Here is a 24318-nt window from a genome sequence, read left to right as displayed (position 1 = left end):
ATTGTGATTAAACAGTTTATCACTATTAAAAATAAGTCCCTAATGATAGGATAGCTATAACACTGAGCAAGTACTCAAGGTGAGTCTTCACTAGGATGGATGGATGCAAATATTATTTTGCAGAAATACTGAGCTAGTAAAACAATTTCAGACTCAGATGAGGGAGTGTGTAAACTACCTGCCAAGCCTGTGCTCCTCAATTGATAATTTCATCATGAACTTAAACTGATCGAACTGTGGTTTGGCTTGAAAAGCACAAATTCCAGCCTGATCCACATAGACTGTAGTTTTTTCTCCCTTGTGTTGGCAGTAGCATATGTTGTGAAATTATCCAGAAAAAAATAAAGGATTCAGACAGATAAGCAAGCCACATGATTTCTAGTACTAGTACAGAGGATGCCCTAGGACTGGTAAATATGAGTCAAGAAATAGAGCAGGTCTGTCTGTTGGTTGCAGCTAATTGTCAGAACTGCTTAAGCAACCATGAAATCATCTAAGTGCATTTAAAAAAAATAGATCTCAGTGCTTTTTTAGCTTAAAACAACACTGTAATCCAGCTGTGAAAACACAAATCTTTTAGTTATTTCTCAGCTTCCAAAAATGAATTATTTTTTTTTCTATTTTTTTCCCTCTTTTTCTCCATTCATTACTTTGTGCCACAGCAAAGATTTCATAGTCATAGAAAGGTGGGGTGACATAAATAATATTCCTACGTGCATATCAGCTTGACTTAAAGTACTGCCTCATGTGAATGCATTTTCTCAACTATAAAGCAACTCAGCCACCTACTCATCACAGCTCCAGCAGAAGAATCTGTTCTTTTCAGAAGGAAGCTGGAACTTGCTTAAGTCATACTTGCTACAGATTTGAACATTTCAAATGCTATACAACTTAATTCCCAACACATGGATTTTCATGTCTTTGGGCTACAATCATAGTACCACAGAATGGTTTGGACTGGAAGGGACCTTTAAGGTCATGTATTTCAAACCCCCCTGCTACAGGCAGGGACACCTCCCACTTGACCAGGTTGCTCAAAGCCCATCCAGACGGGCCTTGAATGCTTCCAGGAAGGAGACATTCACAGACTCACTGGGAAAACTGTTCCCAGTAAGTACTATAGAATTATATATTTTTTTTCCTGATGAAGAGACTTGATTAACAATGGTAAATACATTAGTTTAGGACTCCTATAGTACAGCACACACTGTAGACACAGAAAGGCTTGTGTTTCAAAAAAGTGAGAACAAAAAAGAAATCATGATTGTAATCATGTAAGCTGTATCCTTACTACTGATGACTGTACATGAAACAAACCAGACAGTGTTTGTAAGCTAGACAGCTCAGGAGAGTTGGTTTTCCTTTGGTGGACATTAGTGAAAATTGGCTTAAAAAACATTATTCTTCTTGATAAATAAATACCTTCACCTGTAGGCCATTTTGAGCTCTACGGTATCCATACAGATATTTTTTACATTTATTTATATACACAGCTTCTACGAATTTATCCATCCTCTCCCCTGCCTTTCTAAGGAAAATTATTGAGGCACAATTTTCTGTCTCATCATTTTGTTCTCTATTCACATGCAATTATTAATCACTGCAGCAGAAATATCTCCAGATTCAGTTTAAGAACATGACCTTTTGGCAGTCCAAGGAGTCTAAGAAGGAAAGCACAGACCTTCTAACAGGCAATTCAGTCTATTTTTTGTTGTTGTTGTTGTCAGCTGCATTTAACAATCTAAAACATGAAAAATAATACTCAAAAATGCATTACCATAATGCTATACTGAGTGTTAGAATATGTTTTAATTGTTTCAAAAGATGTGTGGAAGTAACATTCTTATATCCTGTTCTGATCAGGGTTTTTTTATTATTATTATTTTTTTTTTTAAAGTCAAGACAGGTTTTTTCCACTGAGAAATGTTCTATTTTTAATGAAGCTCTTACTAACAGCACAAAATCAAGGAGAGTCACCTGGGATGTGGAAAGATAGGCTAAGGTCCCTCTTCCAACTAATTCTCTCAGCCTTTCACCTCCTATTGGAGCTGCTCCACTTTGTATAAATAACTGAATACTCAAAGGACTCAGATTTTGATTCAGGGTCTCCAGAACCTGATACGGGCATTCTACCTGTTCAATTAGAATATGATCCTGTTTTTGACCCCAGAAGTTGTGGAATGGATTTTTATAGCAATTTCTACAAAATGAAACAATTCCTTTAGGGGAAAATGACGAAGTTCCGCACTGTTAGCTAAAGCTCCAGCAGTTTGGGCATTTAGTTTGGATGCAGATAAAGGACTGAGCCTGCATATCTAGTCCCTTTGGTGACTGCTCTACCTACTGCATTATGTGCTATTTTAAGAGGTCTTGCTCACAATCTTTTCTTCACTTTATTATACTAGGAGTAATCCTGAATGTTCTCCAGGTGAAAAGGTTTTGTTTGAACTGTACTACAGTAATAATTTTCACTTCACTTCCTGAACCATTTAATTGTTTGAGATGAAACTTGAAAAGACTCTGTATTTTATTAATATTAGGTTGCCATCTCTACATACATGCTTATATTGCTTGTAAAAGTTCAAAATGCAGATGTGTAAAGTTTGCTTTTAATCCTGTTCTTAAGAATTAAACTGTTGATCTGATTTTCAGAAGCTGAGCTGCTTTACTGTTTTATACATACCTACCTAATTGAGTTTTTTTGCTATCAAATTTTTCTAAGTCTTGGACTGTGCCTATATTTGCATTATTTTGCATTTTATTATAAACATTACTGTACACTTGAAATGATCATAACAGCCCCTGCTTATACATTCAAGGAATAGTAATTTAGTAATTAAAGATAATAAACAGAACTTTCTTGATTAAGCTTATGTAGATCTGTGTTATCATGCAATTTAAGCAAACCTGTGTTTACTTCAGCATATATAATAAGAATGCTTCAGGTAACTTGTGACAATTTAGCACAGCCCCAGAAACAACAAGATAATTCTTTAATCTTGCTCAAATTCCACGTGTAGCAAACAAATCTGAATTTGTTCACTGTAATTTTGAAAGTACTTCAACGAAGTAGAGTTCTCTAGCTGAAGCAAGGTTTTCGTTTGGATGCATTTACTCTCTCAGTAAAGCCATGGGGTTTGTTTGTTTGTTAAATCGGAAAATTGATTTACCACATTTAATTATACTTCCTGTAACAGCCGATTTTTCAATAGCTTTGCTGCTTTTTAAAATTTTTATTATTTTTGAACTGTGCTTAAACTTCTAAAATGCATCTTCTGTTTACAGTACAAATCTAAAGGAAGTTTATGTGCCATAATACTGATTTTAAGTATGTAAATAAAATCTACTCTGTTTCCTCATAATCTTTCACTCACAACGTAGAAAAGCCTGAACTGAATGGATGCTGTTGCAGTACAATAAAGGATTTCATATTGACTTTAAGAAGCATTATCACCTCCTTGACTAACCCTTAGCTGCCAGCAGAAGCTGCCTCAGGCCAGTACACACCTAATTGCTCGGTAAAAAGGCCGTTTCCCTACCTCATTGAGCCGGATGATGTGATAAATTTGCCTCAGGTACTCGCTGCCACCTGGTTTGTGGCAGATATCCAGGACCATCATGTTTATTTTCTGCTCAGTGAATCCAAATGCAATGCCTTCTTGCTCTAACACTGCACCTTCAATTGCATCCGAGCCACTAGAATACGGAAAATATAAAATGATCCTTGAATTTCTAAAAAATCATATTAATACAAATACAAGTAGAATACAAATAAACATTTCCGGCATAAGCAAATGTTGCTACGTGCATTTCTGAATCCTTTACACTAATAAATGCTAAACAATTAAATGCTGATTTAAATATAGTATTTTTTAATTACATGAATTTTAATAATTTTTTTCTCAGAAAGATTGAAAACATAAAACATTCTTTGCTCTAAGGGCATACAAAGAGCAAATATTTTTTTATTTTCTTTTCCACTAGAGAAGTATCTTTGCTACCAGGAATGGCATTTGCATTCGATCTTTTGTACATTTTTCTTTGCCTGTCACCGCTGGTATTAAAGCCTACTTAACATGTCAGAAAGGTAGCCATTACTTTAAGTATAGGTTAGAAATTTTAAAATGAAGTCTTTTTCTTTCCACTGGTATAAATGGTAACAGTTTCAAAGGTTTATTTTACCACTTGTTGCACGTTTTGTACCGTATTTTTCCTTGTTTTCCTTTTTAACAGGATTTCTGTCTAACTGCAAAAACAAACAAACAAAAGCAACAACCTGATGGTGACAGGCCCTGAAAAATGTTCATTTGACACTCTAGCCATTATAGACTGCTGTCTGCTCAAAAACATAAGCTCACAGCTCTGTAGTTGCTTAGCATTACCGATTGGTAAAGTATAAGAAAATAATATGAAGACTAATTATTCTCCTCAAATATTTGAGCTGCAACGATCATATATATGCTGGTATCCAGATGTCAAGAACTTAACAGACCAACAGAATATATTATGCTTTCTACAATCATTATATGATTAACTTAAAATCCACAATAGATGCTCTCAGACAGAGAAAAACCCCACAACATTTCAATTTGAAATTGTCAGTTTGCAGTGCACGGCTGAAAATGTGCCATGATTACAAAGTTAGTTCTGCTCAAAGTTGTTGTTTGACCTGAAGGCTCACTTAAATTCTACACAGCTGACACTGCTTCCACATGCTGCTTCAGAACTTCCTACAGACCAAATAACTTCAAAATATAAACTATAATTTTGTTCTTTGCTGAATGGAAGTAAATGATACTCTGTTATTATGGTGTATTTTACAGAAAAGCTTTGAAGAAATTGATCATCAAAATTAAAGCACATTTAAGGCTTATCTTCCAATGCCACATATAGATATAACCTGAATCTTGTCACACTTCTCAGAGATTGACATTGAAAAAGTTGAGGACCTCTGACAAAGGAGTGTATCAGTGTCAGCACCCAAATTGTATCCTTTCCTGTCCGTCAGTGTGCAGGTGAAGCAGATGATTGGATTCAGTCACTGCTGTGATTAATGAGTTCCTCTCTGGATTTGGGACTGCCTATCAATCATGTCATTAGGAAGAATGTGCCCTGAAAGAGGCAGACCTCAGACAAGGAATAACTGCATTCATCTTAATCTGTGTATGCACCCAGCCAGCCAAGTCAGGGTCACCATGATGAAAAACAATAATCTTCAACTCGACAAATTACTTTCCAAAGACAGACATTTCTCTTCTTTTTGAGCAGTGTGCTCTTCAGAATCTAACACGACTGTTTTCTGCTATGGAACTACTATGAAGTGAAGGTTATTTTAATGAATAGTAATGTTTTCAGGCAGTACACAGGACAGCCAGTGCATACAACTGCCACTTTCTGAACCTTTCACTGCATATTTTTTCTTCTTCTAAAAGGTAAGTTGAATATTTATGCCAAAAGGGATGAACCTGTATCACATTCACAATTTTATGCAGCCAAGTCCTGATAACAATAAGAGAACATCACGTGAGACTTTTTCTTATAAAAGTCTAGTGTCCTTCTCCACAACTGGGTCTGTGAATCACACATGAATGTTTTGACTGTATTCTTTTTATTTTATTCCACATACTGTATGTACTTGTTCCGCACACTGTATGTATTAAAAGTCTGTAAACATCTATGAACAGATGCACATCTATGCATAGATGCATGTACATACACACAAAATCATTTACTTGTGAAAGAGTTATATATAACATAATTTTACTCTGTTGTAGACTTTTAGATATAACCATACCTACTTCAAATTAACCACGTAAACAGCACAAGGGTCATTGTGAAAGATCTTTTAGTCTAGTGACTATGTGACTATTACCTAGTGTAAATATTTCAAGTTCAGCTTTAATCAATTGGTATTACAATTTGCATGCATAACAATATTTTATTTCTACACTGTGTATCTCACTTCTATTAAATACATTTTTTTTTTTAATTTTTAATTTTTTTTTAGTAACTGAGTCATACTACTGGACTATAAAATAGAAAAATAACATTTATACAGGACTTCTGTTTCAGAAATACCTCTGAAATCAGAAAACAGTTTCCTAACTGCATGAGGTATCTACTCCCTTGGAGAGTGAGTAATATGTTCTCCCATTCTGTATGCTTAAAATTAGGAGCCCTAACCATAAGCTGGTTCTCACTTTGAGAGATACTGTATGAATATAAAGGAAATATCTTTCCACTGTCTCATACCTGATAAGAATTAAAAATCATTGCATTTTTTGTGATATTTTAAAATATAAAATTAACTACTATATTAGAATTCTCAGCTTCAAATCTTAAAGCTTCAGTTATTAGGAGTCATTCCAATCTCTGTTTTACCCTACATTTGTATTATTTACAAAAGGTCTACTCTCAGTAAATTTAGAAATTACATTGCAAAACAATCCTGTTAAGTATTTCCACATTTTATACATTATAATATATTTATTTTATTCTATGACTGTTTCAGTGGCTGGCATCTGGCTTCAATCAGTTAGCCAATTGATTAGTGCTTGTGAATTTGAGTTAAATGGAAATGTAAAAGATCACACGCTAACCTTACTTTCAGTTGTCAATCGTTTAATTCACTAAGACAGGTAACTCCTATAAATCTGTTACTGGGAAGTTGATGAATAGTGTTTTTACAGAATGGTACACCACTACAACATTAAAACAGGAGTACAGATACATTGATATGCACAGAACTCCTTGAAAAATCATTATAAGGATTTACAAACACGGGCCTAAATGTCAAATCTACAGGGAAAGTTGGTGTTTCCTCAGAAAAGCATAGCAGGGTACTTTCCTTGTCCTGTTTTGATATATCCTGCTCGCCCCTAGGGTTAGGTATGTTTTAAAAGGAAGTATGCTAATCTCAGATGAACACGGAAAGCCTGCTATAGTCTGTCCTAGTTTAATCGCTATAGCAAAACTCATTTATGAATGCACTGTGGTGCCCTCTAGTCAGCATACCTGTTAGCATTCTGAAAGATACACAAACTAAATTGTCCATATTTTTGGATCATCGTGAACACATAAGAAAATATGAAACATAATAACAAGAAACAAAATTTGTAATATATGAAACATTTTAAATACTATGAAAAGACTGTTAAGATGAAATAACTGCAGCTGTTTCAGCCATGCAATTAACTTGCAAAAGTATACCATAAAGCCGTCAACATTAAGATGTAATTGATTTCATGTAACATAAGATCACTCTAAATATTTTTTAAATTGAACGAGAGCCATAAACACATCATTAATTCAGTAAAATAAAAAACAGCACTTGAAAAATACTACATTCTTACCAGTCTGTGCTCAGTTTTCTAGCCTTCAGCAACTGGCTTTCAATCCAGTTTGGTCTTTGCTGTTCTATGCTCAGTATAACCTTCTGGGTCACTTGCTTAGGACCACTTTTCTGTTTTCCCATAATACTTTCCAAGCATACACGAACTAAACTGAGTTTTTCTTTGCTCCATCTGTCAAGTGTTGCACCTGTTAAAAGTTCTGCAGTATTTCCATCCTCAAATATCCGACATATAATTACAATCAAGTTCCAGACAAGCAGACCAGCTTTCTTTAATTCAGCAAAGTTTCTTGACATTTTTCTCTCAGCCAGAAAAAAGAAGTACTTAATTGGGGGAGGCAAACATGCAATCACTGTAGGTAACTTGCTGATTACAATAGATACTGCCTGAGCTGCAAGCCTTGTGAAGCCTTAAAAAAAGACATAAAAGAAGATATGATTAACATTAACATTCTAGTTCTATCACAGCATATTTCTGAATATTGTCTAATAATTTCTAACTTTCTTTTGTACTGAAATGGGTAAAAAGCTTCAGTACTCAACACTGTGGCTTGACTTGTGCTATACCTCCCATACATATCTCCCCCCAAATCTAAACAATAATACAAATTAAAATTGAGAAGCTAGAAAATATGGAATTCACCCTATCACCGTGTTAACAATTATTCTTGCTGCGCACAGTTAATGTAGAATAAATGAAGTAGAAGACACCGAGGGATTCAGAACAGTAAAAACAAGTTGTCTCCAGAACTATAGTGCAATATTGTTCCAAGAGCGGAGCATAGCAGTAAATGTCCTGGGACACTGCATATATTCATATTGTTTTCTATCAGTCCTTTTTTATGTTCAAACCTACAAATTTTTAGTTTATTGTCTTTCATAAGAGAAGCACACGCACTGCGTAGCACTCTATTTTAAACATTGCAGATGTTATCAGTAGCTATAAAAGCAACTACAGCAAACATGCTGTTAAAAAGTTAATAGTATATATAAAATGAAAAACAGTGAACCCAAAGGTAATCCACAATACAGATTCAGGTGTGGATTAAACAGAAAAACAACATGAAAAAAGTAGCCAACCAAAGAAACAAAGAATACCATAACCCCATTCCACTTCCAGTCTCAACTAGTTAAAAAAAAACAACAAAAAAAACATAACTGAAAAAAAAGTCAGAATTTTTCTGTGTGTCACATAGACAGTTTAACTTGTCATCATGTCTAAGCTCTGCCTCACAGCTAGTCACATGAAAACAGTGATATCCTGATAAAAAATAAACAAACAAAAAGCCTACTACCAAGACGATGTTTGGAGCCTGTTATTCTTAGTGTTAAACTTCAGTTTTTTTAAGAGCATAAATCTCACCCACATTTCCCAGATTCCTTCCTCTTCATTTCCCGAGGCGTATAATTCCATTCCTTTGGAACTGTTTTCAGTAAACTTTCAGGAACAATTTGTTTGTGCTGATATGTTCCATAGTTTTCTGTTGCCTCCCACGAATGCATCAAAGAAATGATCTGCTTCACTATACCCTTGACTGAATTAATCAGAGTCAGCTTCAAGCATCTGATAACCTCTGGCTCTGACTCGCCACAACTGGAAACTTCAGAAGAAAGCATTATTAAATATTCAGTATGTGTGCAGTCATTTGTGCAAATCTGTTTCAGAAAGAAGTGTTTCAGAATTCTTATGGAAAGAAAACAATATTATGATTCAAAATAATTTACAGCTGTTGGCTTGTTATAAAGAAATAGCATAAAGTAAGACAATGTAGTATTTTACCCTCTGAATGTAGTACTAACAAAAAATAGAATTTCATTTCTTTCTCTTTCTTTTTCTTTTTCTTTTTTTTTTTTTTTTTTAACATCACTTCCCCATCAAGATAATTTCTCAAAATTTAATATGAATAGTAAACTTAATCACTGGGTAGACATTAATGAATGAAGTTTAATATTTACAGTGTTAACACAGAGGCAATTGTTAGGTAACTATACTTTTCTTAGAGAAGAGCAAAAGATAAGTGATACTTTGGTAACAAAAATGCATAAAAATAATAGTCATCAACAGAGACCTAGTATGGTATCAGAAATTGTATGTTGAAAATAGAACATCTTAAATACAGTTATTGACATTACAAGTATCAATCTTCTCCGCATTCTTAACACCACAGAGAATTGTAGTTTCTCCATGGTAAAAGAGCAGCAGTTGTCAGGCAGGATATACCATCAATGTTCTTAGACATTTCCTGCTAAGGTCCTTTGCCCTAACTTTTGCTTATCTGTGCTTTCTGATGATCTAAGTTTTATTTTTCTCTATGCAGTCTTTCTGAAAGTTTCCATCTTCTGTATTTTTCTTCCTCTTTTAAGTGTTAGCTTTCTACTTTTTGAAATCTCATTTTTCTCTAAGTCTGTCAACTTTTGTGATGGTTGTTTTCTATTCTGTGGTGTTTGTACTTTTATTATCATTTGTACCTTCTCTCATTTTCTTCCTTTCTTTTTTTGTGAACCCTCCTGAATTTTTTGCATAATTCATAAAACCATTATTCTTAATGCCTCTGTTTCGTGGCTAAACACTGCTTTTCCTTGTGAGCACCACTCATTGCCATAAACATGTGGGGTATTCTCCACCTCCATCAAAAATCAGGAGTCTGCGTTTGGGCAGCAGAGTCTACACGCCCACCATACTAGGCCTCCCTCAACAGCAGTCTTTCCTTTTCTTTTTCCACTCCAATTATTCCTTGCTTTTAAACCAAAGTACAATTTTGAAGTTATTAAACAACAGAGATAAAGAACCTGTGTCAATAAAGACCTACATAAACTGATGCCAACCTACTGGTAAAACAGATGTGAAAACGACCAGAATTTTAGTCTACAGTACCATAACCTCTGCTTCCTTCAGAATAACCACCATTCCTACAGCAACCTGACTGCTGAAAACAATTGAACTATAATATAATTTTGAAGGAACCTACAATCATGTCAACAGATTTATTAAAGTAAAAATAATATGCATGACATATCTGAAAACTGACAAGGTTTAACACCAGACTTAAAGTACTTACTAATAAACAAAGTACCTGTCATATTGTATAAGCAATCCCACAACTGTTCTTTTTCCATGTAGGCCTCAAAAGCAATGCCAAGTGATTTGGGTGATAAAATACAGTCAGACAATATAGTGAAGATAGTTTCAATCAGAGTAGGCTCTTTGTTATTTGTCTCATCTGAGAGAGAACTTTGTTCATCACCAGTCAATACTTCACATCCTCCAAAATAAAAAAAAATCATGGTTATAAAAATGTCCATGTAATTCAAGTCATATAAATATTATCAATCAAAACAAACTGAAAACCATATTTGAATACTGTATTAATACTTACAGATACTGAAATCTGATGTCCTTAGCATAATGGCACTTGACCATCTTCCTGGACTGTATGTAGTCATTAAAAAAAAGGTACAGGCATATCTACAAACTGTGGAATATGTGTGTTTAATTCTAAATACCCTTTGCAAATCATACGAATTTGCTTATTTAATAAATAATAATTGTAAGGAAATTGGACTACTTTGACAAAATCACAGTCAGAAAGTTACTTCCGCATAACTTATCTCAGCAATATATAGTTGTGAAGTTATAAATTGATTTTCTTATATAAAATAAAATAAAATGGCAGCTGCATACTCACCAAAAAGGTTTGGACTTGTTTTTTCAGTTAAAGATGAATTGAGAAGAAATCAGTTCCCCAAAACAAAATCTCAGCCATGCTAAGATATAGGCTGCTATATTTCTGGCTGGATATTAGGGAAAATTTGCTTTTAAAATATGCTTTTAAAAATCATCATAAAACATTCTTCCACCTAGAGAAGAATCATATGTTTAAAACTCTCTTTTAACTAATGCAACTCATTGGCTTTAAGTTGTGTTAGTGTCAAAAAGTACATACATTTTTGATGTTAATTATCGCAACTGACCAGAGCCAGCACCAACTAAATAATTTTAGTCAACTGTCTAGTCTGCTAATGAGAGTTTTCAAAAGACTGATTTATATTGAAAATATGCCTGAAAAAGTCATTGGTTTATTCCAGTTTTGCAGCCTGTGCAAGCGAAAGATAGGAGAGTCTCAGTATCTTTCTTGTGGTTCAGACATCTTTCAAAATTTACTGCAGTGGTAAGTGACTGCTTTCCACCCAGCTTTGTGAATGAAATGATAATGTTGTAAAATTCAATAATATCATTTTAATCTGCTCTGAAACCCTACGAGTTAATTCACACATTAGTGTAAACTGTACAGTCTTGGTAGTGCACTCGAACGGAAATAGCCCATTGAGTGCAGTAAGTTGAAAAATAAGACCAATCCTTTCATAATCAGAAAGCTCTCTTTCTCCCCTCTTTCTTCCAAGGCAGAAAAGATTAGCTATAAGATTTTTTGTTTAGGCAGCTTTTCTCCTCTTATGCTGAGCAAGCCGGCATGCTTTGCTGAGCCATATTTCAATGCCAGCTGCTCCTGAGTGAAGACTCAAATGGACCCCACTAATTTACTCAGTGTAGGCAATCAGGAAAGCAGAAAAAGCAGTTTAAAAAACAAAACAAAACAAAACAAAACAAAAACAAAAACAACAAAAAAAGAAGGAAAACGATTCAAATTCATATAGTGAGATGAAAATTTGAATCAAATTAGTTAAATTTTCATTGTAATAGTAAACATAGTTTTTTAATTAATTTAACCAAACTCCAGGAAGGAAAGTTTGGTGAGATTTTAGACACTATGAAAACTGTTCTTGGAAAACAAGATGGAAAATTGCTTTGTTTAAAAAGGTTTGTGACTTGATGTTAAAATCAAATTTCTTTAATGGTGGCGGTACATGAAAATTTCAAGGTAGAACAACTTTCTCCAAAACTATGTGTGGTGGAACCATGACACCATTATTTTATTTCCATCTCTCAGTATATTTTGACTATTTTAAGTACAAAAATAACTATTTTTAAATGCTTGAAACAGAAGTTTCAGATTCAGCCAATGCCAAAGAATTCTTTATGGAAACAACAGTTCATGTAAGAGTGTACACTTATAACCACTTGCTATTTTAATAAAAGTTCTGATTTGTGAGGTCAGTTGATGAATTTATCACCTTTTACTCACCTAGAGCAACTCTGAAAAAAAAACAGTGAACTCCACAGTAAAATGCTGCAACACGTATTGTGGCAGTTGAAGAACTACATCACAAAGGGCATTCAGTAATTGGAGTGGGAAAACTCAAATTCCACACATATATTATCAAGTCTTCTCTCTTCATAGCAACTAGTTCATAAAAACTCAGCCTATGAAAACTCTTCATATTTATTAGTACCTAAGAAGTTGATTGATATTGTGCTGCATAATTTTATTTTCTCAGTGGAAATGCTCCCCCCCTGCTCCATTTGTGTGCATAAGTTAAATTATCACATTTTGAAGCAACTCACATTTCTTTGTGTCCATTTTCATATTTGCAGCCTTAACTGATTATTGAGTATTTTCAAATGCCACTATCAGTTACTATTTGGGGTCAGAATATCATCTAGTTTTAATTGTAGACTATACAAGAACAACTTCTGTTTGCCTTTTCAGTAATTCATTAAGCAAGCCAAAAACAATAGGTAAAACTACCAGTGGCCTTGCCTTACTGAGAAAGCAGTTTCCCATTGCCATTACTTCTGTACCTGGCCAGTGAAACTTGATACGACTATTGCTTTTTTCGCTTTACTTCCTGAAGAATAACTCCTGGCTCCTGGCAATAAAGACTCTCAAGTGAGAAGTCAAAGACTGTTCTGCTGGCATCACAGAATCACAGGATCACACAATTGTAGGGGTTGGAAGGGTCCTACAGAGATCATGGAGTCCAACCCCCAAATGTCATGCTGTGTCTTTAGGGCAGTCTAGCAGAAATGTTCAGTTTACTTTCACCTTTCCCTTTTTCATATCAGTATCTTCTGGATTCAGTAACTCATATTATGCATGCATTATTTTCTTTATTCCTCTATTATTTATTTCTTGTCAAAATAATCAATTTCTGTTTCATCTCAATGGGTGGTAGAGCAATTCTGGTAAAAAAAATCCCTTAGGAAATTTGCAAAACTGCAATACCCTTTATTCATTGTTTCTCCACACAGAGGCATAGCAAAGACCCACAGACCCTTAAGTCAGTCAATAGTACATCTTAATAAATGCCAACTGTTGTATCTATAAAAAACAATTCTGAGTACATATTTTATTGTAATTAACTGAAAAGAAACACAACTAGGTTATTTAGACCTCTAGTTTAAGTAATAGAGGTCCAGTATCCAAATCCAGTTTTTCAGCTACTTTTGTAAAGGTCCTCTCTCCCTAATGATCATAATCACTGGATGCAAATAAGTGGCTCAATTTTGGGTACCCCAACTTATCACTTTGCCTATGTTTGATGTGGTAATTTTACATTTGAGGAGTATCCTGCTTTTAAGACTATTTTAAGTATGTTGCTCTGAAGGTCATGCTTCCTATTTATTCCCACAGAAAATACAACAAAGGGCACAATAACACTATGTGACAGAGCAAATTCTTTGCTGGAAAACACTATTTTTCAACAAAGTCACCACCTCCAGATCTGCATTTTGGACTGTAATGAGCAAGAGCCTGCATGTCGGGCTTGTAAAAATCTGCACCAGATAATCTGAACCACTGTTTCACAGCTGCTATGATGACAACCATTGTCCACCTCTGGACTGCGGTCCACCAGTCCTTCAGCATGAACAGACAGAAGCCAGAAGGTGCCAAATCTAGCCAATATAGCAGGTGTGGTAGAAGAGTCCAGCCCAGATTGCCATTGTGCTCCATGGTCTTCAAACTGGTATGATGCCCTGGCATTATTGTGTTGCAAGAGAAAGGCTGTCTTCTCTGGCCTGATTCTGGAAGTTCTAGTCTTTAGCTTAGTCAGGGTCATGATACAGTGGTCAGAGTTGATGGTTTGACTGGGTTTCAGTAAATCCAAAAGGACCTCCCCATTCCTATGCCAAAAGACAACGTACATCATTTTACTTGCTAAAGGCTGAATCTTGAACTTTTTCTTCGATGAGGAACTCACGTCACCACTCTGTGGACTGCAGTTTCGACTTTGGCTTGTAGTAGTGACACCACATTCTCTAGTAGTGGTTCAATCCAGGAAACTGTCATCTTCAGCCTTGAATTGGTGGGTCCAGACAAACTTCATAAGGTGTTCTTTCTCCTGTGTGAGCATTGCCTGGTATAAACTGTGATTTCCACTGTTGCCTCCATCATTTCCAGTGCACTGAAGCTGATATTCAGATCTATACAAAGCTTCCTTGTCATAATCCACCAACTTGTGCAGATGAGCGACGGTGACATTATTCATGTTGTAGCATGACAGCTGTGAATGGCCATCCAGACTGTAGCCTGTCTTTCACATAGCTGATACCACTGCTGAACTGCACCACTCACCACCTCACAGTGCTCACAGACACTGTTTGGTCTCCACCAATGTACAGCACATGTCAATGGATGTCATTTTTTTCCAAATAGAGGAATTCAGTGACACACCTTTGCTTCATACACACTTCCATGTCAAACACCATTCTGTCAGACTGTCCCTCTGCTGCCATCTGTCACACGGCAACAACATGTAATCAAACACTGGTGGGAAGGTTCAACCCCTACTGGTATACCATCAACATACACCTCTGATGTTCCTGATGTTCTGGACCAACATAATTAAAGCAGCTTATGTTTGCATACACAGTTTCAGTGGCTTCAACAAATGCAATAATCTACTTATACCATCAACATTAAATGTTGCATGCGCGCATTCCCTAAAACACCACTTTTACTGAGAGAACTTTGTAAATCTCAGTGATACTCCCTTCTATAACAAAGAAAATGTTATTCCTGAGCCTAGGAAAAGAAAGTGAAAAGCCATTCCATTCCAAAAAATAATAAAGATAAAGATCATGGAGTTGGATTACCAGCACAGCAAGACACTCAAAAGCTATTAAATACTGATTTTTTAATGTTTCTGTGCATAATGTTAAGCACTGCAACATTTTACTGTTGATGAGTACATAATTCTGAAAGCCTTTTATCCTATAGAACAAAAGAATCTTATATTGCCATTACAAGTACCTAAGTATAGTTTATTAGACTGGCTTTTCTTGTATTACATAACAGGTCAAAAATTTTAGCTTATCTAGTACCAGTTAAGCTGTTGCATAGGAGAAGGAGTAAAAACTATAATCATTTTAACATTATATAATTAACCTTATTGAAATTAATTTAGAAGATATGGATGATTGCAGGTTTCAACTTAATCTAAATTGAAATTTTCATCATATCAATACTGAAATTATGTTAATAAAGACTGTGTAAATGGCACATTTTCTAACTCACAGAAACATAGATTTCCCTGAAGCTCATAAAGTTGGCCAGTCAGTAGATGAAAACCCATTCTGTCACTTGAACATTCTAATTTAAGCAGGCAGTGAAATTCAGTACTGTATAACAGTAGGGTAAGAATATGATTCTGATAAAAAAAAAATGTCAGTCTTTGTAAAATATGACAGTTACTTGAATGGGCAAGTGAATGCAGTGTAACTCTTAATAACATGCATTACCTAATTGGAAATGATGTTGTATCTCTGACAAATGTTAGACTGCCTTAAAACAAAATAATTAAATTGTTACCTATTATTATGTGACCTGAGAGTTTAATATGTAAGGAGAATTATTTTGCTAAAGAAAGAGTGAAAGTGATACAGACTAATTCATTACTGATGCAGAATTTTGTCCACTAACTTCAATGATCTGATCATTTGATGTAAAAGCTATTAAGAGGAAAGATGTGATAAAGTTTTATGCTTCAAACAATATTAGTAGAAATAAAAAGAAACTCTTACAGAACAATTATTTTCTTTGTCCTACTTTATAACAACATTAATGATAGTGTTAACATTAGGAAGGTCAGAAATGTACTGCTATAATGCCTAAAGCAACAAACATATAGCACAAACAAAACCTCTAGGCTTTTCTCTGTAGAAAAATAATTTTGAAGGTGATTTTTCAGAATATTAATCCTTAACTTTAAAAATCTCCATAAAACAGTTGTGGTACCAATGCTTTGTTAAGTTCAAATTCATTTAGACTCCCTGGTATTCATGATATCAGTTTATCAAATTGCAGTCTGCTTTGAAGCTATGAGTACTCAAATTGACCGAAACAAAATTTCATTAAAAAAGCAATGCAAAAGCAATCTTTATTTCCTCAAGAACTGTCCAACTGATAACTAGTATCCCAAAATATTTAAGTAGTTAAAAATGAATTTGTGTTTCTCAGTGATATTCTTGTAAAGATCAACAGCATAAGTACTTACTTGAACTTTTCAGTAAAATTCTCACGAAGAGACAATCGTGATATAGCAAGGTTTCCAAGAGCAAGTTCAAATTACAGTATGGCTGGGATAAGAGCAGTTTCAGCTGACCCTGGGCTGCCATTTCTCTGGCTGATGGACTCCTTTCAAAATGCAAGATAAAAACAGCATAATGTAGTTAATTTATCTATGAAATTAATATCCTTAAAGTGCAGATGTAATGCTAACTCCCTTAAATGTCAATTCCTCCCAGATTAGTCTGAAAATGCTTTCATGATTGCTTACTTTAAGGCAGCTCAGGGAAGGAATTACATTTAATCTCAACTAGCTAAAAGCAAATTAACATTTGGTAGTCTGCCAAAGCTATAACTGATATAAAGGAACTTCACTTATCTCTTTCATGGAAACATGTATAGCCCCGTTCCACTAGGCAAAAAAGACTTTTTATTTTTTTTATTATTATTTTTTTTTGTGCTTGAATAAATCCAAGGCTATTTATTTTTTAATTTACTACAAAGTTAATTGTTTATTGCTCCTAAATTAAGGATATGAATCTGTTAATTAAAAAACAGAGAGAATGCTCAAAGGGTCTGCAAGATTCTGCTCTACACTGACCAATTCCTAGACATAATAAAATACACCTGAAATAGTAGATTGGCTGGATTACTTCTTTGCCAGCACAGGGATGTGAGCAAGCATGCATTAGCTTTTTAGGAGACTTTACTTTCCTATTTGCTCTCCAGCATTCTCCAAAAGTTTAGGTATCCAAACAAATATCCCAGGGATTCTTCTGGCCTCAGCTGAAGTCCCAACACCAACCATCAGTCTCAAACCAGAGTAATTAAAATGATCATGGATTTGTCTTTCACTTTCATCCAGTGCTTTCCAAGCTCAGTAAGCAGTTTCCTTGGGACCAGAGTTTCTACTTCCCCCTCCTGGCTGCTCTGCCTCAGAAAGAGCAGTGCATCTGAGACACACACCCTCGCAGAGGATCGTCATCTTCTCAAATGATCTTTTGCTCATTTGTGTGAGAACCATGGGTTAAGTAACTCAACAGGGAAAATTTGTTGCTGATGACAAAGTGGAGACTGTCAGTCCCTTAGATTATTGCACTTGCTATTCTATGTTGTCAGACATTTTTAAAAAGAATTTTTCAAAATTGTGTTGTGATTAAATTTTTCCAAGAAAGCCCCTTCCCGCCCCCCACTTATTAGCTGACACATAAATGACTTTTACATTTCTATAAGATTTGTAAGGTTTTAAAAATTTAATTCTGATTGATGTTTAGCTATCCTATTTATTCATTTTGGTTGTAAGTTTATACAACAATAGTTGCTAACTTTGAAAGTTTATGCACTGCATATGTAAGCACTTATGCACATAAATTTTACACACACCAGTGTAAAAACTACATATGCCTCAGTGCATAAACTATGTATGCATAAACATTATCTGCCAGTACATACACAACACCTTCAACACTATGTTTCTTTCTTAGGAGCTACGTCTGTTAGAAAATATTAATATTAATATTTAATATCTATCTGGACATGTACACTATGTACCATTTGAATGCAGCTATTTGGATAAAACTAAAACGGGTTAATGTGGCTATTTTATATTTCACACTTCTGTGACCATCTGATCAGGACAAGTTTGCCATCACACAACTCAGCTTGAAAAAGCATAGATGATCCCACAAAGGTCCACTGTTCATTCATGGTTACTGTATAGACATATATAGCTAATTCTACAAGACCTGGAAAAGAAAATGCCAGTTAACATATTTAACAGGTTTAGTCTGTCACGTCTATGTTTCTATTGATGGAAATGTGTCTTGTTGATATTCTAAATGCAATATTTCAAGAAAGAAAATCTTACATATACAGTGTAAACTCACAGATCCTGCAAGTAAACCTTGAGGCAATCTAAGAGAACCATAAATCCACAAAAAAACTCATTGCAGCAGGATCTGTATATCACACTGTTATACTAAAACTTCATAGTTAACAATGAAATAATCATTTAAGTAAAGGATGATCTTACACAGATTGGCATTTGGGATTTTAACAGTAAATCTGACCCATATGAGTAGATGAGCAATATACATAGCATAAAACTCATGTACATCTTTTTTACAATGTTCATCTGGTACATTGGATATAATCCTTGATAATGCAGTACTGGTTTGACAATGATATTTTTGCACATAAGCATGTATTGGATTCTAATAATATTTACCAAAATTATGTACACTTACGCATTTAAATCGTGATAGAACTTGCAGCCAAAACATCTTATTCATATTTAAAACACATAATGTATTCAAACTTCAGGGTTTGCATTCTTAGAAGCATTATCGTCTGCATGTTCAAGATTAGTTATATGTATATATACTCTACTGCATTTTAAGAACTACATTGTTGTTTGTAACCACAATTTAAATTCAAACTATTCATATCAATTTTAGTGTTCTACTGAAACTAAACTCAGCCTTTCAGAAATTAAATTAAATCATATGGCCCAGTTTAATTTTGTTTGTTTTCTTCCTTGAATGTAGTGGCGTGAAATATATTAAGGTCAGTTATTGCCTTCAAAATTTATATTTTGAAAAGGAACAGCTTTGGTCAATTAGATTAATGATAGATAATATTTTAAATGAATTCAGAAATAAATGCCATTTTTAGAATATTTGAGTTGAAATAAAACTCGTCTGTCATTGACCAGATGGGAAGTTATCATGTTGTAATATACACCCATTCTTGGCTCTACAAGCTTTTTGCAAATTGAAATGTACAATGGTGTGACTCACTTGGAGGAAAAATAAAATATAGCAGACATTCTCTACAGTCATGAAGCTAGCACCAATAAATGCACTGAGAAGTTTTGTAACGCGCATATGGAGAGGCATATGTTCTCCCATCTTCGTAGCTCAGTACTAGTGAAAATAAGACTAGCCTCAAAAAAAGTGACAAAAGGTGAAGTACATATAAATATCACATAGAAATGTTCAGTTTTGTACAGTAGAAAAAAACATAGGACTCTCATTTGCAAATGATATGATTATAAGCCCCAAATGAAGCAAAGAATGAATTATAATTACCACTAAATGAACTGTAATATAAATGATAATCAATCAGTAATCATTTAGTTTGATAATCAAGTATATCATCTTAGTATACAAGATGAAAAAAGAATACCTTAAGATCAATATTTCATAAGGCAAACAAAGGTTAACTCAACTTCCCATTAAAGAAAAAAGTCAAATAGATTAAACAAAAGACTGTTTCCATACTAGTACATGTAAACTAATGTAGAAAAAAAATGGTTAAATAGTGAATTTGTAAACAGAATTATTTCAAAAACTAGTAGAACTTTGTCCTGAAATAACAAGCCTAGAAAGGGCAAATAATTTGGTGCAAGGCTGGAGTCTATGGAATTCAATAAAAACTTAGGAGCCCATAGCTGGGAGGTACACAGTAGCCTCTGTTTTCAATTTTTTTCTGCACATTGAATACTTCTACTTAAAAGTAGAAAGAACATAAAGCAAACTAAACATAAAGAACCAGAGGGAATGGTTTCAAGCTACAGCAGGGATTCAAGCTGGACATTAGGAAGCATTACTTCTCAAAAAGGGTGATTAGGCACTGGAATGGACTGCTCAGGGAGGTGTGGAGTCACTGACCCTGGGGGTGTTCAAGGAAAGACTGGATGTTGTGTTTAGTGGGAGCTATTGGTAATAGGTGAACAGTTAGACTGGTTGATCTTTTAGGTCTTTTCCAACCTTGGTGATTCTATATTTCTATGAAAACTATGACGATTCAACATTCACTAGTTAGTAGTTTCCTGCAATATGTAAACATAATGGATTTTGATATTCTAAATGCAATATTTTAAGCAAAAATCTTCCGCATACAGTGTAAATTCAGTAAGAAATAGCACCTCAGGACACATCACTCAAAATTATTTAGCATTCAGATTACTTCATTGTTTTTTTTTTGTTGTTGTTGTTGTTGTTGTTTTTTTTTCCCGTAAGCATCTGAAAGGTGCACTGTTAAAAGGTGATGCTAAATATTTCACCAATGTAGTTCACCAAGACTGTTTACATACATGGACTGTCTTCACATTGACACACTAACTATAAATTCTCAGATATGTACTTCTTTTTGGACTCCTCACTTTCCCATATAAAACTGACAGAGAAGACACTTTGGGGGTTAGAAAGAGGTATGTCTTCTCACCTTCCATTCTGAGAAAATACACAAACCCTGGATATGTCTAGAATCCTTTTTTGCTCTGTATTAATGATAAATCTGCCCTAAAAAGCACCTTCAAAATTGTAATCTCATCTCAAAAAAGAGAAATCTCATAGGGTGAAATGGTACCTACATTTTGTTTAGATACTTTTGTGAAGCAGAGGGTAATGTCTTGTAATGTCTTCTTACAAAACTCACGATACAAATACATAGAATACAAATGGAATTTAAATTTTGAGTACTGGCTTTGGATTAGAGGATGAAAAAAAAAAAAAGACAGTGAGTCTTTAATTCTCAGAAATAGAGTACATATCTTTTTAAGTGATCATGTAAATCTCTCCATTACATCCTCCCTTCTCCTTTCTCTCTACCTATGCACGAATTACACAATCATTGGCTAATTTCACTGAAATTTGATTAATAGGTATAAATTCCACAAACATTATTTTTCAAGACCTAGAAAAATTTTAACTACTACTTTCAGTGCAGGAAAGGACACAGTTTGAATTCAGTTAATCTCTGTTAATATCAAAGCCTGTCTGGTCTTTGGGTCAGTCAGTCATACTACTTTGACTTAATCACACCAGCTATTGCATCTTGTTCAGTGGGTAACAGAGGCATGAGGAAAGGAGACAGTAGTATCGCTGACATGAAATTAGGGGAGAGGGTTATGGAAAGAAAACAGAATGTGTTGCATAGCATGGGGTAAATACTGCAGTGGGGATGATAGAAGATAAGAAGTATTAAATCGACAGCACGTGGGTCTTCAGTAAGTCACCTTTCATTTGATAACGTATTTCTCTATAATATAAAAATACTTCCTGAGAAAACAGAAACACAACTCACAAAAGCAGCTTTTCATGAAAACAGAAAGTGAAAATCTCTCAGGAAATAACTTTTGAAGTGGAGGAGGAGGTGAAGGGGTTAGGAGAGGATCTAAACTGGTGTGGGAGTGCTTTAAGTTCAAAATTAGAAAGGGAATGACAGCACAGCTGGTAGCATATGTCTCATATGTAACTTGTGACACAGAAGAAGAAAGTAAGCGTTTTCCTCTAATCATGCAGTAATCACCCCCAAAATATCGACTACTATCAAGAAGTATACATTTCAATTTGATATTTTATATATCAGACCTTTTTAAATTAGCAGTCACAAATTGACATACATTCTTTATCTCTCCTTTAATTATAATTCTTTGAGAACTGCACCTGTGTTATTATACTGCTATATATTCTTTATGCAAAAAAAACCTTAAATATAATCCAAATATCAAACATAATTAACACATGGGCAAAAAACTATACTGTGCTCTGCTTTCAACGAGACCACTCAGATTCTTAATTTCAAAAAACAAGGAAATCTGCAATAAACTAAAAAAAAAATAAAATCTTCTGTGTTGTTTCATTAAAATATCAATTATACATGAATTCATATATATATATATTTTTGGAAGCATTTTATTAACACAGAATATCTGTTAGTACCTTTACAACCAACTTCTGATACTCACTTCAGTAAGGAAGGACTGGACGATGGTATGCAAAATAACCAGTGTGATGGATGATAAAAGCCTTTAGAAAAAACATGAGGAAGATGTTCTCCAGAATTGTTCATAAGTGTCCTGAAAAAAAACACATGAATTCTTCTGAATTACATGGAAGACTGAAAATCCCTTTGGAACAATAAATGCAAATATTCATCAGTAGAAGACAGAACCCTTTAAGATAACTAGCACTAAATATATGTGTACGTATACATATCTACAAACTTACTGATCTTATGTGAAAAATGTCATTCTCATCTTACTTGCTTTCACTATTTGTCTCAACATCTATCACAGCCAGTACAGTCAAAGCACAATTTTCTTCCCATAATTATTCTTATATAGCAGGTGTTCTAACTATGATTTTAAATGCACTGAATAAGCAAATTGTTCTTCAGTCATTCCCTTCTATTGCCCTTTTCTTTATGCAAAATATGAGTATCATATTATCAATAATTATCTCACAAACAAAAGTAAAATATCTTTTGACATGACAGTGGTTATCTTTTGTATAGCATTCAAGTTGACATAGACAGAAAAAAAAATCAAGAAGATTTGGATCTCCAACTTCTTGACTCTCTGAAAAGATATGGAATAGTGTTGAAAGATCTGCAGTTTTCAAATTTAATGACTGCTGGAAAACTAGTTAAGCTAGTTTTATGTCAATTCTACTCCATTGCTGCTCTTACATAAAGAGTGTGAGAGGACAAAACCAGATGTGGAACAGACCCGGGGGTGTTGGCCAATGCTTGGCTGAACCAGCATTGTGCCCAGGTGGCCTGGAAGACCAATGACATCCTGACTTGTATCAGAAATAGTGCTGCTAGCAGGAGCACAGAAGTAATTGTAACTTTATACTCAGCTCTGGTGAGGCCACACCTCAAGTACTGTGTTCGGTTTTGGGCCCCTCACTACAAGAAAGACATTGAGACCCTGTAGTGTGTCCAGAGAAGGACAACAAAGCTGGAGTGAGGTCTGGAGCACAAATCTTATGGGGATTGGCTGAGGGAACTGGGATTGTTCAGTCTGGAAGAAGAAGAGGCTCGGGGGAGACCTTATCACTCTCTGTAACTACCTGAAGGGACGTTGTATTGAGCTGGGGGCTGGCCTCTTCTCACATGTAGCTGGTGATAGGATGAGAAGGAATAGCCTCAAGTTGCTCCAGGTGAGATTCAGGTTGGATGTTAGGAAATACTACGTTGCTGAAAGAGTGGTCAGGCAGTGGAATGGGCTGCCCAGGGAGGTGGTGGATTCACCGACCCTGGAGGTGTTCAAGGGATGTTCAGACATTGTGTTGAAGGACACGGTTTAGTGAGAACTGTTGGTGATGGGCTGTTGGACTGGGTGATCTTGCAGGTCACCTTGATTGATTCTACGATTTAAGTATAAAACAAGACAAGAATAAGGAGTAACAATAGTACAAACAGTATTTGTAGAACTCTGTAGCAACTACTAGGATAAAATGATAAGTGATATGAATGGATGCTCCTTGGCATCTTCTTTTTTCAACCTTCAGGATTACAGCTAAAATGTAAAAACTTTATTTTCTTATAGGGTGCTATATCATAACAGCTTTGACAGTATATGATTTTCATTGTTTTATTATTTAAAATTGCTTTTTAACTCTTTTTCACAGTTTCATGTAAGTAGTTAAGAAGTACAGTTACAATGCCTGTGAAGGCTTGCCTACGTGACCCCAGATGAAAGAAGAGATAAAATTACCCTATTCAATAAGAAGGATGTGTATAAAACTATCTGAATTTCTTCACTGACATCTG

The 24318-nt window shown here is 34.7% G+C and overlaps 1 protein-coding gene across 2 annotated transcripts in view; it reads right to left on the bottom strand.

The window, feature by feature from the left end:
• The window catches only part of KIAA0825 (KIAA0825 ortholog), a 218328-nt gene that overhangs the window by 109796 nt on the left and 84214 nt on the right, over positions 1-24318 (bottom strand). For both annotated transcript variants that reach the window (XM_015849690.2, XM_015849691.2), the window contains 6 exons: positions 22508-22618; positions 16745-16884; positions 10426-10614; positions 8719-8952; positions 7353-7761; positions 3540-3696 (listed from right to left, as the gene is read on the bottom strand). In XM_015849690.2, the coding sequence (XP_015705176.1) occupies positions 3540-3696; positions 7353-7761; positions 8719-8952; positions 10426-10614; positions 16745-16884; positions 22508-22618 (1240 nt within the window). The remainder of the gene's footprint in view (positions 1-3539; positions 3697-7352; positions 7762-8718; positions 8953-10425; positions 10615-16744; positions 16885-22507; positions 22619-24318) is intronic.

The sequence above is a fragment of the Coturnix japonica genome, chromosome Z (assembly GCF_001577835.2).
Source record: "Coturnix japonica isolate 7356 chromosome Z, Coturnix japonica 2.1, whole genome shotgun sequence".
Lineage (NCBI taxonomy): Eukaryota > Metazoa > Chordata > Aves > Galliformes > Phasianidae > Coturnix > Coturnix japonica.
Note: the sequence above shows the minus strand (reverse complement) of the source record. Positions and strands in the feature narration are given on the sequence as shown.